At 32.1% G+C, this 19,045-nt stretch overlaps 1 protein-coding gene across 1 annotated transcript in view; it reads right to left on the bottom strand.

Moving 5' to 3' along the window:
• Positions 1 to 19,045, bottom strand: part of LOC142323080 (tetratricopeptide repeat protein 28) — a 211,396-nt gene that overhangs the window by 125,931 nt on the left and 66,420 nt on the right. Inside the window, exon 2 of the mRNA XM_075362243.1 lies at positions 626 to 883. Coding sequence (XP_075218358.1) covers positions 626 to 883 — 258 coding nt within the window. The remainder of the gene's footprint in view (positions 1 to 625; positions 884 to 19,045) is intronic.

Raw genomic sequence — 19,045 nt, 5'->3', positions numbered from 1 at the left:
TTAACATAAATAGAAGAATAAAGAAACTGAAACAGAATCTGAAAGATGTACTAGGCTGGTTGACCATAAGTTAAGTCATCCTGATTTGGTCAGTTCAATGAAAGAGATGGATAACTAGAAGGTAAAACTTTACTGGAAGACAAAAATGGACTATATAATAAAAGATAATTACGGATGTAAGATTTAACAAATAGGCTGAGGTTAAAAGATTAGGTCAAAACAAAAAGGGACAGAGAATAGAATAAATCAGTAAAATGACTGTAAATCAGTAAAAGTAACAGAAAAAATGGTTATCGTCTGAATTATAGTGAATAATCAGGAAATACAGTTGGTTTACTTTAATAGTATCAATTTTTAGAAGAATGTTAGAACAACATGCTTATAAAAATAATAAAATGATCTTAATGTAATTCTGTTATTAAATTCTGAAAAAAGCAGAGCCAGTGAAAAATACTTCAATAATGTTAATACTAAGCGGTTTGGCAACTCATGCTGACAGAAATTTATTTATATCTACTTATTCACAATTTTTTTATGCTCATTATTTAAAATTAATTACAGGAAGCTATTTACTCATAAAAATTGATAATAATTCAGTATTTTGAAATATGGATTATAGTTTTACCTTTGGCCATTTTGGATTAAGTTCTCTAGCACGAGTAGCATCTTGGAGTGCTTGCTGGAACTGTCCCATTTTGACCAGTGCAGCCGATCGATTTGAATAGAGAATATGGTTAGTAGGGTCCAACTGCAATGCATCTGCATATAATGCAACAGCCTTTGCATAGTCTCCACCTTGGCATGCTGCATTTGACTGCCGCACCTTCTCCAAGAACAATGCTTTACTAGCAGCTGGTAACTCCGACGTTCCCTCTGGCTCCACCTAGAAAAATAAAATTTAATAAAACACTCATTTTCATATTAGGTTACTAAGCTACTATATACTTTATCAAACATATACAATCATGTTTGTACCTCCAAACCAAATCTAACCTCAATTACAGAAATTCCACCTCAATAATGATTTGGAATATATAAATTTTTATACTGTACCTACTGCATTAATACAGAATAGTGTATTTACAACACTGTAATTGTGTTAACAATGTTACTGCCATATTTGTTTACAATGATATGTATGTAAAATATTACAGGATGCATCTTGTTTGTTCATAAAATTTATTCAAAAAAACTCATAAAATCAGATGACTACCTCACTGAAACACTTTTGCAAATGACCTCACTGAAACAAGCCAAATAGCAATGATCCAACATAGTGATATCAATAATACAGAAACTGTACTGTACATATATACAACAAACAACACAAACTAGGAATCCTTGAGTGAATCATAATATAAAAGCCCAGAAACATAACGTTCTAAATGAACAAACACAATTTAAATTATACACACTTTTAGACCGTAAACATCAAAGATATTTTAAAACCAAATTCAAAACCAATGTTACACGCAACAATAACACAAAATTCAGTACTCCAGGCAACAGTTTCTGAGAAGCTTACTGTATGAGTGACAGCTGACTCACGAGCAGGTGAAGTTTTTATAAATATACATGTGTACCATCTTTGATTTTTAAAACTTTTTTCAATACTAATTAAATTTTACTATTCTCACAATTTAGACTGAATTTATTAATAATACATAATTAAACATAAATAATTAGAAACAGTATATCAACTCATTCTCATGAGAAATAATTGTGTATCTCCCCAGTTTGTGGAAGTCTATTGCAAAATTAAAACAAAAACCTTGACACACACACATTCTTGTAGACTTTAATTAAAACCATGAGTTAATTTTTTTTTATTTATACACAAAATGATATAAGAATGGATATTCTGGCAATTACAGATGAAATCTAAATTTTTATTTATTTATTCTCCCTCGGGTAATTACACAATTACAGCTACCCAAACCACTTTTAAAAAATTTTTTTTTATTGATAAGTATAGAATTTTTTAATCAGTGAAAAATGCTTAACCTGATCAGGATTCAAAGCCACAGCAATCTGGATGAAAGGCAAAGGCTGTCAGAGTACAAACCTTCAAATCTATATAAATAAAATTGTAATATTGCCTATATACTGCTCAAAATACTATTACTTCAAGATTACCTTTTAATATCATACTAAAATTGACTACACTGATTTATATTTATCTGTCAATTCATTCACTTTATAAGAGCAGTTGAACCGTTTAAAAAAGCTACATTGTAAACTTAACTTAAATAGTCTTTTAGTTAAAATAGTTATAGGATGTGTTGTCTTCCTCTTGAAGAAAATTTTTTTAATGTACATTTTTATTACTGCATTAATAAAATTTACTTTCCCAAAAAACTGAAATAATAAAATCCCTTGCTTATGAAATTCATTGGTCCATAAATCTTTTACATTTTTTAGGGTTTTCCTTGAATAGGTAGAGGTTCTTGATGAATAGTTGGGGCTTTCTTGATGAAATATTTCTGTTTTTTACCCATTCAAAATCCATTTTACTATAGTATTTCAAAGGAAATTCATGAAATTTGAGTCAACTTTCAAAATTTATTTGACAATTCTTTATCAAATTATTTTAAAAAAAGTCTTTAACTATTTGTTTTTTAGGTAAAATTTATTTATTTGACAATATATAAGAGGCTACAGATGTAGTCCTATTTTATGTTCAATCTTGTATTGTGATTTTTTTAATAAAATGCAAAAAAGTAACAATATTTTTTTTTTTACTTTCTTCAATTTTCTAAACCTAGATGTGCATGGTACATGGGTGTATAAAGGTATTTCTAATTTTTAATGTGTTTTACAAAATATTATATATAATACAAGGATTTTCATCAGGGAATTACATCAACCAGGCCAGGGAAACTATTTCCCTATTCAAGGACTCCGGCATTTTCATGATTGAACATTTTAGCGAATAATAATGATAACCTGACAAATTCACTTAACATATAAAACATCAGATAAGACTTTTCATCAGTTACATGAAATTAACAGATTCAACTTATGACCAGATTCGATCAAGTAAATGTTGAGTATTTCAGTTTCCAAATTACACAGCAGTAATTTCATCGGGTAATATCAGTGATATCATTGGGTATGATTAATAAATTGTGTATTTACACCACGTACTGCAGGCATTTCATAGTAGCTGTGAGGAAAGGTATCTGATCAAAAAAAATGTTACCATTAACCCAGCATAAAGCCAGAGAAAAACAAAGAACAGTCTTGTCGACAAGGAATTTAAAATGTTATAATTAACCTTTTTTCCATCTACACTGACTTCGGAAAATAAATTTCATATTTTGTCTATTAAATTAACCCATTTGATCTCAACCAAAAAGAGGATTGGTTAAAAAAACAATTAATGATACCCGACTTTTCTTCTTCTTTTAAAAAAAAAGATCTGAATTCTCCATATAAGAATGAAAATTCAAGATTTTATATATATTTACAAATTGTTTCAATATATCCTTAACACTGAAATTTATCTTCCATGCACTTTTCAAAAACCAATTTCACATTGAGAACAAAACTAAATCAAATGGTTCCACCTATGAACTGCAGAACCTGGACTTGTTACTCTGTTCGGGGAAGTAGTCGTTTATCTATCGCAATGTAATCAAAATTTTCATTTATTTACTTCTTTTATCTCCCTGGGGACTCAGTACTGAGTATAGGGTGATTCAAGATTTGAAATTAAATCTAATCTAAAGCTTATAACAATATACACTAATTATTATTATTGGAGAGGGAGAGGAACGTTTTCTTTAATAATAATTAATGAATGAACAGAACATTTTGATTCTAACAATGAATCGTTCAACGTAACCCTTTTTGCAGATTATACAATCGCATCTATATCCAAAGATAATTTTTTTAAATTCTACATTAGCAGTTTAAAAAAATTATTCACCGGATGGATTATAACTTTTTAAATTTAAATATGGATAAAACCGTCAAACTGACATCACACTGCTAATCACGAGGATAGTATATCTATATTTCCATTAATGATGACGATAATATTTCTGTTACCAAATTTTCGATCAAATTGATTTCGTTAGCAATAAGATGATGATACCGTGTGCCGTTCAGTTTTGAAAAGTCTTTAAAAAACGTTAAACTTGTCATCATTATTAAATATTTATTATGCCTACGTATATTCCTGTCAGAATATATCATTTCTGGAGGTTCCCAGAAAAATATCATAACTAGTTTTAAAGATTAAAAATAAAAAATGGATTCAGATTATTGTTTGGTGCTCGTAAATATGAATCGTGTTGGCTGATATTTAGTTAAGTTAAAAGTTTTACTTCGCCCAAGAAATTTTATTTACGAACGTATAAAATTTCTGGAAAAGATAATAATCACTTACTCCTAAAACAAAAAACCACACCAGACAACACGTTTTTGTGTACAAAACAAAATCAAAAGTCGCCCGAAGATATACGATTTTTGAATCGGAAGTTGCTAAATTATTGCTTTAATGTAGAAGAAGTGCCCTTTTTCCGTCGCCGTTAAAAAAAAAACCGAAGCATTTCGATATAATCTTTCCACAAATTTATTTTAAATAAAATCAAAAAAATTCTTTAAAGAAGCAATATAACCCATGAGTTCTTAAATACTATTTTTTTTTTTATAAATCGTAAAATATTTTGCATCTCCTTTCAGCTTGTACATTATTACGCGCTAAAATAATTTTCATTAAAGCTTTCTGAATTAATTGTTTTTCATTTATTTTTAATATTTAGTATCTTCATGTATTTACCTTAACGTTATTTTGTGTTTATATTTATATAATTAATATAAATTTAAATACATCTATTTTTTAATATTATTATTATCTGTGTATTTTGAACTATCTGATCAAGATTTTAGTTTAACTATGTTTTCCTTTGATCCATCCATTCCCTTTATTTATCCGTGAAGTAGTACACCTACCCATTAATGTATCGATAAATAAATATATATATAATGTATCGATGAGAATGAAATATTTATTTGTTCAAAGTAATTTAAAAGCAGTTGTTGCCCGGCACCAGGCAAATAAGATTACTCGGTAGCATGCTCTCAACAGCGCAACTTCCTCATACGGACTACTATTTTTTTCACTTTTTTTATTTTAATTTCTTTTCTTCGGGGCTGGAGCTGATTTAAATAAAGAAAAAGTCAGAAGGCCCCTGTACTTCCTCCGCCACTTCTTTGTGCGGATAATCCTGACCAACATCTTCGACAGGTATGCCGTTCCCGTTCGGTCTTCAGCATAGGTCCCATGATGTTATCTGGGATAAACGTGCCGATATTCTCGAGCATATTTCCTTGTGCAGCAAGAACCGGTCGCACTCGAACATCGTGTGTTCTGAGGCGTCTACCCTTCCGTAATAATCGCACTCCGCGAAGGGTCTCAATGTCTGCGCGCACAGATATGCTTTAAAGTGACCGTGACCGGTCAGAAACCGAATGGACTCGTACTCCAGTTTCTCTTCCTTGCGTTCAGCCGTTTCTGGAGGTCCGGGATCAGTGTGTAGGTCCGTCTACCCTTCGTCGACCGATCCCATCTGTCCTGCCGCCTGCGAACAAGTGAGGCCTACGCAGCCGCCTTATTTTCCCCTTGTACACTGCCTCCCTATTCCGAAAGAGGAGATACAGCGGCATCGCCCAAGACGGTCCTGTAACCGAGCACACCCAAAGAGAGAAGGGGGACAGCCCTGTGTACCGACTAAGAATTGTAAGGGCTCTCCTCCTTATAAGGACAAGTACTTATGGGTCTTAACAAGTTTGCGATTTTTTGGGATTCTGAAGTATTGATAAAGGTAACTAAATATTTAACAGAACTGTTATACAAAAAGGAACGAAAAAAACAGCTTTTTCTAGTGGTTTATGAAAATGACGCATTTCATGCTGTTTAGACCAGTTCTTAAAAAAATAATATAAAATTGAAAGATTTTAATTCTACTTTATTTCGTTACCCGGACTGTAAATCCAAAATAAAAAATATTAAAAATAACTTCTGGAAAAATTTTCTAGATATGGAACCTGACTTTTCAGGAGCTCAAAAAAAATAATGTGGTGGTTGCTGCATCATCAGAAGACAAAAGCGAACAAGTAAATAACCTTTGAGAATATCGAAATACATACATGAGTCGACTACACCCCTAGTTCTTTCAGGGGGAAAAAACATGATATATGTGAGGAAGAAAAAAATGCTGAAACTTATTAAGAAGTTAAAAAGCGATTAAATTGATAAGTAATAAAAATCAACTGAAGGAAATGGAATTAGTAATAAAATGTTGAAGTACTGGAGGCCATGCATCGATACAGGCCGACTGAATTGTCAACAGCGTCGGTCTACGCGTGCGCATTTGTTACTAACTATCCGCATGCTCTTCCGGACCCGCAATCTTCAGTACGTTCCTTGTGGAATTTAAAGTACAGGTAAGAACAAAATGTAATGCATAAATGATACGATAAAAACTTCATATATTTTTACAGCGTACTCACTATATTTATTTGACTGAATTCCTAAACAGAAATAATAACAGTATGTTTTAATTTTGAAATTACTGTTCAGACTCAGTGCATGTCATTAAAAGTTTATTTAAGAAGGACTTTAAAATTTAAAGGTCTTTCTATAAGTTCACACAGCTCCTTTCGAATGCACTCGGCTCCGTACAGTTCATATTCGACATATATTTTTTGGTCCTCCGACCGCAGATATGTGTAATCTACACTTTGAAGGATTCATCATTTTATCTACCACAACTGCGGATAAAATCTTCAATTTCAAGAAACATCACTGAAGAATCTTCATATTTAACAATCTGCTGCATAAAGATCTCACAGCATGCAGATCATTAACGTAACATCTTTCTTAATTTATTATTACATTTAATTTACCATTGTTTCATCATTTATGTAATAATTTATTAGCGTATTTTCTTCATAATTCGTAATTTATTCATGATCTATGTAATATGACAAAGAGGGTCAGTAAAGGCCTCTATAACGAGAATTCGCAGCTTTACTGATTAAATTGACTTACAAATTAAGTTAAGGAATCTTCTTGATTTGCAAGACAGATATAACATCATTCAATCAAAAATTGAAATGGAATTTGATGATGATGATTTATTTTTGGATCGTGAACAATTCGAACAAGACTTGTGCATTACAGAACACAAATTGCAACATTTAATAAATGGTAATAATAATAATCAAAAATCATCTAATAAAGAAATTAATTCAAATACAATATTTAAACAAACACAATTACAACCAATCAATATAGGTATGTTGGTATATGCAGGTATATTTAGATGTAATGTGTTAGAGTGGCAGCATTTTTATAAAATATTTATCGACTTAATAAATAATAATACTGATTTAACAAATTTACAAAAACTACATCATTATTTACATGCTTTATTAAAAAATGAAGGATTAGGCATCATTAAAAATTTGCCAATAACTAACGAAAATTATATTATTGCTCTAGAATTATTAAAGGTACGATTTGACAACAAATATTTAATCGCATTTCATAATGCTAATTTCATCGTAAGTTCAGATTCCATAAAAAGACAATCTGTAGATACTTTTTCAAATTTTATTAACAAAATATCCTCACATGTAAATTCACTTAAAACAATGCAACTTCCTGTTAATCCAATTTCTAGGATCTAAACTGGATTATAACACTTTAAGATTATGGAATAAGAAATTGTCAAATCAAAGGTTTCGCAACTTTAAAGACTGTAGAATTTCTCAAAATGAGAAGACAACTTCTAGAAAACGTTAACGTAGTCACTTCAAATAAGCAAATATATTCAGGAAACAATGTCAAAGTAAATCGCTACAATAACTCAACTAAACTTTTTACGAAATGCTTTACTTTAAATCATGAAAGAAAAATGTCTATTTTTATTCAAAATTTAACTTTAACCAATGTTAATTCTGTAATTCAAATCATTACTTATATCAACGTAAGGAATTTTTAAACTTGTCCTGTTGATGATCGTAAAGCCTTTATGGAAAATAATAACTGTTGTTCTAATTGTTTGCGTAAAGGCATTCCATTAATCAATGTTATTCAAAAAATCGATGTAAGATTTGCGCTAAGAAACGCAATACACTCATCCATATGGTCAAATTTAATGATTCTAAATTAGAAAGTAGTAACTCTGAAATTAATACTTATCTAAGAATCAGTCACAGAGAAAAACTGGTAGCGTTCAATCATACATATGATTATTGGTAATCATACATATAATTAGAAAAAAATAATCGAAGGAAAGTTGAAAGAACCTGATTCATGCTATTCTGGGCAACAAATCCAGATGAGACAACAGGGATCGATCGTAAAAAGACATTTTGTTACTGAGAAACCACAACCTAAGGTATCGATCAAATAATTTTACAATAATAATAAACAGTACCCACAATATTCTAACAATAAACTAGATCATTCAAATATCGATGATAATCATAACTGTCTGTCGCTACGAGATGACACTATCAAAATAGATCCCGTAAGTTATCTCAAGAGAATATTCCTCAATCTAAGCATATACAAAGCGTCCCATATAAAACGCAACCCATCAATCACTCATCCATGAAATTTCAAAAGTCAAGCTTACTCCCCTACTCGTTACTGAAATAGATTCGTCCAACATCTGAACATCGCGGCGACGCAGTAGAATACTACCGATAGTAACAACAATGCAATCATAACGTTCAGTGTATTGCTAGAGACAAGATGGTGTTTTCGCTAGATGAACGTGTTTTCATTGTCGAGTCGTACTTCAGTACGAAATCAGTGGTTGCAGTGCAAGATTTGTTTCGCCATAAGTACCCACATAAACCAGCTCCTAACAAAACATCAGTATTAAGGTTAGTTGCAAAATTTAGAGACACCGGTTCTGTTAATAACAAGGAACACAAAAGATCTGCGTCAGTGTTGAATACAGATACAGTCACTGAAATCAAAGACCGATTACTCGCCTCGCCAAATAAATCGATCAGACGTTTGTCTGCTGAAATTAATTTGTCTTAATCGACTGTTCATCGGGCGACCAAACAATTTCAATTACGACCTTATCGCATTCAAACGGTTCATCAACTTTTTGAGCCCGACAAAGAAAAACGGCTTCAATATTGTCAACGGTTCCGTCGATTTCTGCGTGAGGGAATTAATGTTATGGATTCGTTATTTTTAACAGATGAAGCACTGTTTCATTTGGATGGCTACGTAAACAGCCAAAACAGTAGAATTTGGAGTGCTGAAAATCTCCACGTTTATCACGAAAAACAATTACACCCGGAGAAGTTGGGCGTGTGGCGCGCGATATCGCTGAAGAAAATAATCGGTCCTATTTTTTTTCGAGTACACCATTAATACAGAACGATATCAGGATATTTTATTTCAGTTCATCGCACTCTTGGAAGAGGAAGACAGACACTGCTGGCTACAACATGACGGTGCGACATCGCACTACGCAGGTTCAACTTCTGATTTCGTTGAGGAATTCTTTGGTAATCGTGTTATCGGTCGAGGCTTGTGGCCACCAAGATCTCCAGAGTTGACTGCGGCGGATTTTTTTCTACGGGGTAACCTCAAAGAAAAAGCCTACAGCAACAAACCGCGAACACTTGAACAATTGAAAGTCAATATTGAACAAGCTGTATTAAATATTCAGCCACAAACTTAGAAAAAAGTTGCAAGAAACGCTGTAAAAAGAATTGAAGCTTCTATTCAAGAAGATGGCGGCCACTTCCAACATTTACTCTAAATGTAAGGTAATGGATGGTAATAATAAAAATTACATTTACATTACACATGCCTTTTTTATTATTTCAATATCTACCAATATAAGGTTGGGTTGCGTTTTATATGGGACACCCTGTATATATATATATATATATGGTATCTGAAAAGCGAAGACTCCTTCATAATTCCTAAAAAATAAAAATTTGATTTTACAAAAATAATTATATCGTGGAATACTACTTGGATTGTAAGCTTATCATTCTTGAAATTGAAAAATATCCATATCTTTACGGTACAAGGCATAATGATTTCAAAAACCGTAAACTGAAAAGGGATGCTTGGATCGATGTAACTAAGAATGTTATTGGTGAAAAATGGGACCAAATGGACGTAAACACAAAATCTAATGTTAGTAAGTAGTAATAAAAATTAAATTTTATTTTTAAGTTATAAGTTATAAGTAGCTTCGTCAGCTACAAAAACGTAGGGAATTGGTTGTCCAGACGGATCGTTAGGCAAAGCTACAGGCTGAGGCAAGTTTAAAGTTAGGTAAACCTTTTTACCTAGCTCAGTTGCTTTCAATATATTTGAGTCTCCTTCATCGATATATCGCAAATAATAGTTAGAATCAACTACAACCATTAACACAATAGAAAAAACTTCTTGTAATTAAAATATTAACTGAACCCCACGATTTTATAACTTATATATTTGCCATCAATTGCTCCCAAGCAATGAGGGAAATTTAAACTTTTTCGTTTTGATCACCGATTGTCTTCCACTCTTCTACAACTGGCTCCCATGCACTCTCCTTTCATCACTACCAAAACTGATCGTAAGTGTTTTGTCTCTTCATTTTGTACAAAACGAATATAATCTTTAATTAGTATTCTTAAAAAAACTCTTTCTTAAGTTTTTGGACGTATTTTCATTTTTTGGAGGTTATTTGAATTTTTTTTTAAGAGGACTTTGGGGAACATTGATACTGATCATGAAAGGATGAATACTGAAGCAAGTGAAGCACCAGCAGTAAAAACCGAAGAGCCAGCTATTGTTGCTGGACTATGTTCACGCATGCCAAACAAGCGAAAGTCAGATCCTTTTGAAAGAGAAATTCTCAATATCCTGTAGAAAAATTTAGAAAAGTAATGCAGGGCCCAGATGAAATGATTCTGATGTCACAGTTGCCACATATAAAAAAGACGAAACCCCAAGTTACAAGCTTCAGTTTCAAATTCAATTTATGCAACTTATCCAGGCGTACAGCTATCCGAATCGTAATTCTTCCCAGAGTACTTCCAAATCAACTCCATCCTCTGTTAACAGCACCCTGTCATCGATATCGGCCACATCCAAGGCACCATCAATAGTAGGTAGACAGTTGTATGAAGATGAGGATGTTGTCTTTTCTTAATACTTAAAATTAACTGATAATTATAATCTTATGAAAAATAAACTACATCGTAAAAATATGTTGTAAAAAATTAACACTAACCTTAAAGTTACTGCTAGCTTTTCTTGTGCACTTATACTGTTCCCCATTACAAATGTCACTTTTTCTAATTTCATCTTACCTTAGATAGTGTTTCAAATGAAGATATGGACATTCTAAGATACTCAAAAAAACTTGTCTGGGTATCCTTTCAGCTTACTATGTAGAAGTGTAAATTTTTCCCATAACTGATCGGTCACTTAGAATAGGATGTACCCAGTACGTTCTTTGACGTCGACGACGTCTTAGGCGAACAATTAATAAGGCACTTAACGTGTTAACAGCATTTTTATTTATTGAAAATGAATTCATGTTGTACTGGAGAGCATAAACAAACGACTGAGCTCGCATTACAAAAACACGCACGTGTGGCCAGCTGTGTATGGATTTCAAGCTGCGTGAGAAGAATCTGCCTTTACAGCATGAAAAAAACGCTCGTGTGGCCGTAGTCTCAGTCAGTCTTCTTCCAGCCTTCTTCTATCAATTTTCATGGACTCAACAACGTATCATTTATGGAATCATTAAAAGCATTTATATACACTTATACATAATCTTGTATTATTCATTCAAATATTAAAGGATCATATCTAATTATGAAGCGATAAATGTCTATATTTATTTATTATTTGAACTAGCGGTAAATACATAGAGTAATTACCCTAACTAAGGTACTACACCAAGGCGGATATTACCTCGACAATTACTTCTCGACGATTTATTTATTCTATATTTAGCTTAACCAGTTTTATTATATATTGAATTATTTAAGTTATACGTATAGAAATCCAAAGTTGTGATAACTGAAAAGTTATTCCGCAATCAATAACTGAATTATAAATATTTTAAACCGTTTATAAATTACATAATTATTAACCGTAAATATACGTTTGGAATAAGTTAGCTCTAAAACTTATAAAAAATAAATTTTTATAATCAAAGCAGCAAAAACAAGGCGATTTCATCGCGACATACATTCTATTACAGATACAAAAGTCTATCGATACAATTCGATAAAATATGAAAAAAATATAAAGAATGCTTTTCTTTAAAAGTAGTACTCTTGTTACGTCGCCACAAGGCTATTTGTTTCGTCTGCCCGTTTATAAACGTGACAGTCGTCCATAAATAGTTATGTGTGAGCTCTCTGCAGTCACCTATCTGCGAATAGACCGGCGTTCTTCGATAGATAACCAAGATTTACACGATACTGACGCTTTAATCAGGATCTTTATGAATGAATCTTGTGTTACAGGATTGAAATACTTTTCTATTAGCTCTTTTGAAAACAGAATGATAAAATAAGGCTAGAAAATTATAAAGGAATTCATTTTTTAAACGCTTCATTAAAGTTATTAAACAAAATACTAACTACGAAACTGAATTATTTATTTAAATTGTAAGAGAAGTAGCTAAGTTTCAAAGGAGGAATTCCTTTGAAAAAACATGGGGATAGATCGATCGATAGCTAGGTAATTACAAACTGCTGGAAAAATTAATTATTCTATACATTTAGATCATCTAATAGAGATGTAGAAAAAGTATAAAATAAAAGAAAAATCCGGTTAAAAGATGAAGAAGAATTTCGATTTTATTTCTATAATTTAATCGTGCGCGCACACGCACACACAAACTAAGTAGACGTGTTATAAATAACATATATTAATAATAAAATTAAAATAATATAATCAAACAAATATAAAGAATCATAAAACAGTATAATTAAACGTTTTATATATATATATATATAAAACGTTTAATATTTATTTTTACGTTTAAATAATTCATTCACTATTAATAAATGGAAAACAATATTCAATACTTACTAAATATAATTAATACTGAATAAATAATGTGCTCCCAGCACCATAAAATTCAAAATTGGGTACTATTAATTGGTAAAATTACGTTTTATCAATTCAACTGCTATAAACTTACGCGACGTTATTTAATTTGATTCAGCTTGTCTTCGGCTATAATTCTTATATAGCCGACACTGATATTTTACCTTCAATCCGTACGACGACACTTCCTATGAGGGTTCAGATATAACAGAACTACCGATTTGTAAAGATGCAGTTACCCTGTTTTATATATTAACCAAAAGATACAAATTCGAACGTTTCAGTACTAATAAATAAATAAAATATTTGGTAATTAAATAGCCAGTTTTTGATCAGTCCGTATGCAGATTTGGAGTAGACTTAAAAATCGAAAAACTAATATAACGAGATTTACAACACGAGCAGACGAGGCAGGTAGGTGTAACGAGTACTTTTCCTGAACTAAGGGTTCTACCTACGACATTACAAAAGGGCTAATTTGTATCATCCTTTTTAAAGTTTTTCAGAAGGGACAACAGTCGATAAATAAGATAAGAAATAATAACAGTCTAATAAATAACATTATATTTGTTCATATTGCGGACAGGCACGAATAAGAACGCGATCATTATTATCATTTTAAATTTTCTTTGACTGGCGCCAACACGTGTCTTTACCAATGTTTTATAATAAATTGCTGTTTAAAATCAAATAATTTTAGATGAAGATGTAAATCCTCGATAATTTTGAAACCGAATAATTATTACCGCTAATTACTTTAAATCAGTTGTTTTACACAAACAAATTATAATTAAATTGATATAAAACTACGATAATTTGTAATACTACTAATAATATAAATTATTATTGTACGTACGTACGGTCGACAGCTCGAAATCTTTTCTTTTTTTTTTACGTCGGAAGTGGGAAGTCCGAAATCTGGTTTGATTTATTTCAACGTTACCACAAACCGGTTAACCTGTACATATCCAGAAAGTATAGCAATGATACCTTCACTAAATAGTAACAGTTATCAGACAGATCCTTTCCACCTTAGTAGAAAGTTTTTCCAAATAAATTTAGGGTAAATTAGACGAATAAAATATTGGGGCGTTAACAGTAAAATATACTTCCATCAATTTCTAACTAAAACATATCGTTTGATAAGCTTACGACCAGGGGAAAAGTAGATACGGTTTTAATTTACACATTTTTTACCCTACCGAGTTTAGGATTTTGATATTTAAATGTTAAACGAGTAAAAAATAAAGTATAATTTTTTAATTTTTGTGTCGATGACAAAGCCTATCAAAGATAATGGTAAAATATAAAATTTGGATTATTTCAGTTTAAATACTTATAATAATACTTACGAATACTCATAATAACAAAGATATATGCACGATTTTAACTCTGGGATAACATCGACAGAACAAAATCGTTAATGTTATATTCTGAGTGATGATGCACGGTACCATTTTATAGACGCGTTAAATCATAATTCAATTCTGGTCCGCAAAAAATTCTTATCGACTGCATTAAAAATCACTTTATCTTTTTTAAGAAAATAATACGATGTGTTTTTGAAATTATAAACTTTTTTTATGAGGAATGTTAATAATAGAAATTTCCTTAAAATTTTCCAAGAATTTTATACACAGCTGATCGTTTCCAAGTACAGCTACTTTTTTTAATGAACAGAGCGAATATTACAGGGCGTTTCATAATGCTCTTAGGAGTTACAAAAATTCAGTACAAAAAAAAGTATTTCACTTACCTAAATGAAAATTGTACGATTTGATGCAGGGACTAAAAACAGTTTTTGTTAAAATCTATAAATGTTCAATATGTGCTACTCTGGTGACACGGCGTACATCAAGTTTAGCTCTTGCCAAACTCGTTTTAACATGTCATTTTCGATAGAGTTGATCGCATTGATTATGCGATCCTTTAGCTCAGCGATATCGTGCGGCATCGGTGGGATAAATACCTTATCTTTCACGTATCCCCAGAGAAAGAAATCACATGGCGTGAGGTCTGGTGATCTTGGTGGCCACAGCATAATGTGTTGGTCTTCTTCAGACGCACGTCCTATCCAGCGCCGAGGTAATGTTGTGTTAAGGTACTGTCGAACCTCGTTATGAAAATGGGCAGGACAGCCATCTTGCTGGAAAATGAAGTCGTTGAGTAGCTGAGGTATAAGCCATAATTGTAACATATCCAGATATATCATGACGGTTACTGTCGTTTCCATAAAAAACCACTGCCCATACACTGGCTCACGAGAGATCGCACAAAAAACGTTTACTTTCGGAGAATCCAGAATGTGTTGCACATAAGCGTGTGGGTATTCAGTTCCCCAAACTCGCACGTTATGACGGTTTACTTTGCCGCTAATATGAAAGTAGCTTCATCGCTGAAAATTATCTTGTTTACAAAACCTTCATCTAACAACATCTTTTTCTGTAACTAAACAAAAATCGAGCCTACGTGTTTTGTCTCCATCAGAAAGACGCTGGATTAATTGAAGACGGTACGGTCTTGCATAATAAACGTTTACGGAGAACTCTCCACACTGTTGTTTTCGGAATTCCTAATTCTCTGCCTGCAGCCGCAGTCGATTTTGACGGGCTGCGAATGAAACTTGCACGCAAACGTTCGATATTGACTTCTGAGGTTGATGGACGACCAGTTCATTTTCGCTTGCACAAGCAACCGGTTTCACTGAATTATTTATATCATGCACGAACTGAATTGTCACTTGGTGGCTCCTTATGAAATTTCGACCGAAACGCACGCTGCACAGAAATTACTGACTTGACAAGTGAAATTCTAACACACAAAACGACTTCTCGCTTCCCGTGGCAGCCATTTTCTCTACTGTCGACGCCTAGCGAGCAAATGGTTTACTAACTGTCTAGTATACGTGGAAAAAACTATTTGAAGTACTCTTTCGCACAGTACTTGTTTTATCCTTATGAGTGAAATAGCTTTTGTTAATGAATTTTCGAAACTCCGAAGAACATTACGAAACGCCCTGTATATGACTCCCGATTTATCGACCCGCGTTTACCCCGTTTTTACGAATAAATTTAAATATCAGCTAAGATTTGCAATTTGCGTATCCCGTATTTTTCTTAACGCGATTATTACAGAGAAGTCTGTGATAAAAATACCACAAGATGATGAATTGAAAATAGATATTCGAAACGCTAATTATACCGTTAAATTTGCAATTTTGGAATAGATTTATCTCAGCTGGATTGTAAAAATTTATCGTTTTAAAAGATTATTTCTTAAATAGTCGATTAGGGGATCGATATTTAACTACTCCCTCGCTATATAAAAGTATGAATTTCCTTTAAAAGAGGTTTATTCCAAAACAAAGGAAATTTTTCTCGAGTAGGTTACAGATATTTTGTACGACATGAAAAACAGAACTGCTGGTAGTATAATAATTATATCTCATTACGAGGAGTATAATTTTGACGGGTTAGTTACAACTCTGGGTATTGTTCTTTCGAAGTAAACCGTAAATGTAATTTCTTAGATCGTGATTCAGGTACAAAAAAACAACGAATTTCGAGAAATAACTTGTTTGATCGTTAAAATTAAACTGCCTACCTCAATTTAGGTAGCTACTTGGCCGAATTGATGAAAAACCGATCAATAAAACAAGAAATTCGGGTCACATTTCACGCAATTCTCTTTAAATTAAAGGATTCTAAAACTCATTAAGTATAACGGTTACCAAAAGTAAAGGCATCTCGCTTTATCTTGACAATTATTTCCCATCCGACATCATAGTATATGATAAAATTAGCAAAGGAAATATATATTGTGCGGATATTTTTTTTTAAGAGAAAAAACATTTCAGCAAATTTCACATTAACATTAAAAACATATTACCTACTAAAGCTAATACGATATACATACTTATACATACGATATTATACATACTTATTCACCATCTTTAGCGTAACATAAATCATGTTATATAATTATTCTGAAGTTATAATTATAACCCGATACGAGCATATTTATTGTTATACATTAGCTTTCCGTAAGATATTTTTAAACATTTTGGAAGAGGTTGAAAGAGCAGGAGATAGACAGATTTGGTTTTCTTCCTCCGGTGATTTGCAATTGGTTTTCGAATAATATTTTTAAAGAGATAAATCGGGGAAAAAGCTCAAGATAAAGATAAACGGAAGAACGTTTATCTGCAGAAGAACGACTTGTAATCTGCAGATGAAGTTTTGATTGCTTCAAAATCGGAAAAATTTGAAGATATGCCGACTAAATATATAAAAGAAAGAGCATAGCTTGATCGAGACTTAATTCTGATAAGATAAAAGTAATGACAAATTCAACACCGTACGAGAAAAAATTGTTGAACATTTAAACGAGTTTGTCTGACCGAGAAAAAGGTTGTCTTTCAAAAACCCCTAAAAATAGAGATTGCAAAAAGAATTGGCATTAGTCGGGAAGAAATATAGAAGTGTAAAGAAAGTAGATCGAATGGATTTCAAGCTGAAGGGTTAGACTTCGAAGGTGTGTTTAAACCCAGCAATATTTCACACGTTTGGATAACCGTAGAGGGAGTGAAGGAGAATTTGACGGTTACTCAAATGTAGCTGTCAAGAAGTATATTAGGGATTAGGTATAGAAATTTGGATATTAACAGATATAAAGAATAGAAAAAGTTTGTTTGCTAACTCCTAAGATTCATTAAGAAGACGAGCTTTAGCGCAGACAGTGGATGTCAATAAACACTCACGATTCAAAAATAATAATTTAATAGAACACCCAAATTAAACTAGGCCTATAAAAAAAAAGCGATAACATTTTATTTACATAATTCACCGAAGTATAAATAATTTATCTCCTTACAGACTTTGTACACGATTACTGGATTAATTCGTGAAAACTAATCGACATAGACTTTCTAAATTAAAACTAAACTTTACTACTACGCTTTACATTAAAGCGGTCGATGAAAATAATTTATCGTACCGACCTAATGAAGTTATTAATCGTTTGTACATCAGCGTTATAATATATAATTTAAAATATCACCTACCACCGTTTAAATATTATCACCCGTTTTCATGTTTTAGTGCATAACAGTAGATGTTACGGATATAAAACAAAATCTAATTTGTCGTTATAATGAATAACGTAAAAGAGAAAAAAGTTAATTCGATTTATTCAAGGTGGATAGTATGCACTCCGGGATCGATAGACAGCAACCATCAAGATAAAACGGTTGGGCTGTAGAGGTAAACACAGTTATACTTTAACATACTACGTTAACAGGATGTTTCCGTTGAAAAGTAATACATCACCGATCGAATAGAACAAATTATCGACAGAAATTTTCTTTATCGAGCTTTTAAATAATCGTTTATCTTTACTTTTATAGAAATTTTAACGATTTACAAGTTTTTATATTAATGTATTCCCCGCATATCAAAAATTACATATTTTGAAAAACGTTCCGTCTGTTTATCTTCCTCTTTCAATATATTTTCTTTCCGTCTTCTTATACGACGGCAAATAACAAAAGATAAATTAACAGTAGGTAGTGGTGAATGATTCTTTCATAAAGACGCTACCCGAGGAGGAATTAAATATTCGTTTAATCTGAACTTTTACAGAGTTTTGCTCGTTTGTATACGATGAACCGGTTTTGGTGCTCTATAGTAATTTGTATTTTAAGAAGCATTTAGAGCCCTGATTACATCGGACAGGCGCTTAAGTCTCATTAGACATAACAACTGAACAGAAAACACGAGTTCCAGGTACGATCCACAGGCTGCCCTCGACAGATCAGACCGTAGCGTTTACTCTAAAATCTCAGTATCCTCAGAAAGAAATTAACACGATCGATATATAAAAGAACCGAAAATGAGAAGGAAGGAATCAAGGACAAGGAAGATAGATAGG

The sequence above is a fragment of the Lycorma delicatula genome, chromosome 4, assembly GCF_047948215.1.
Source record: "Lycorma delicatula isolate Av1 chromosome 4, ASM4794821v1, whole genome shotgun sequence".
Classification (NCBI taxonomy): Eukaryota; Metazoa; Arthropoda; class Insecta; order Hemiptera; family Fulgoridae; genus Lycorma; species Lycorma delicatula.
This window is presented reverse-complemented; position numbering and strand designations above follow the sequence as displayed.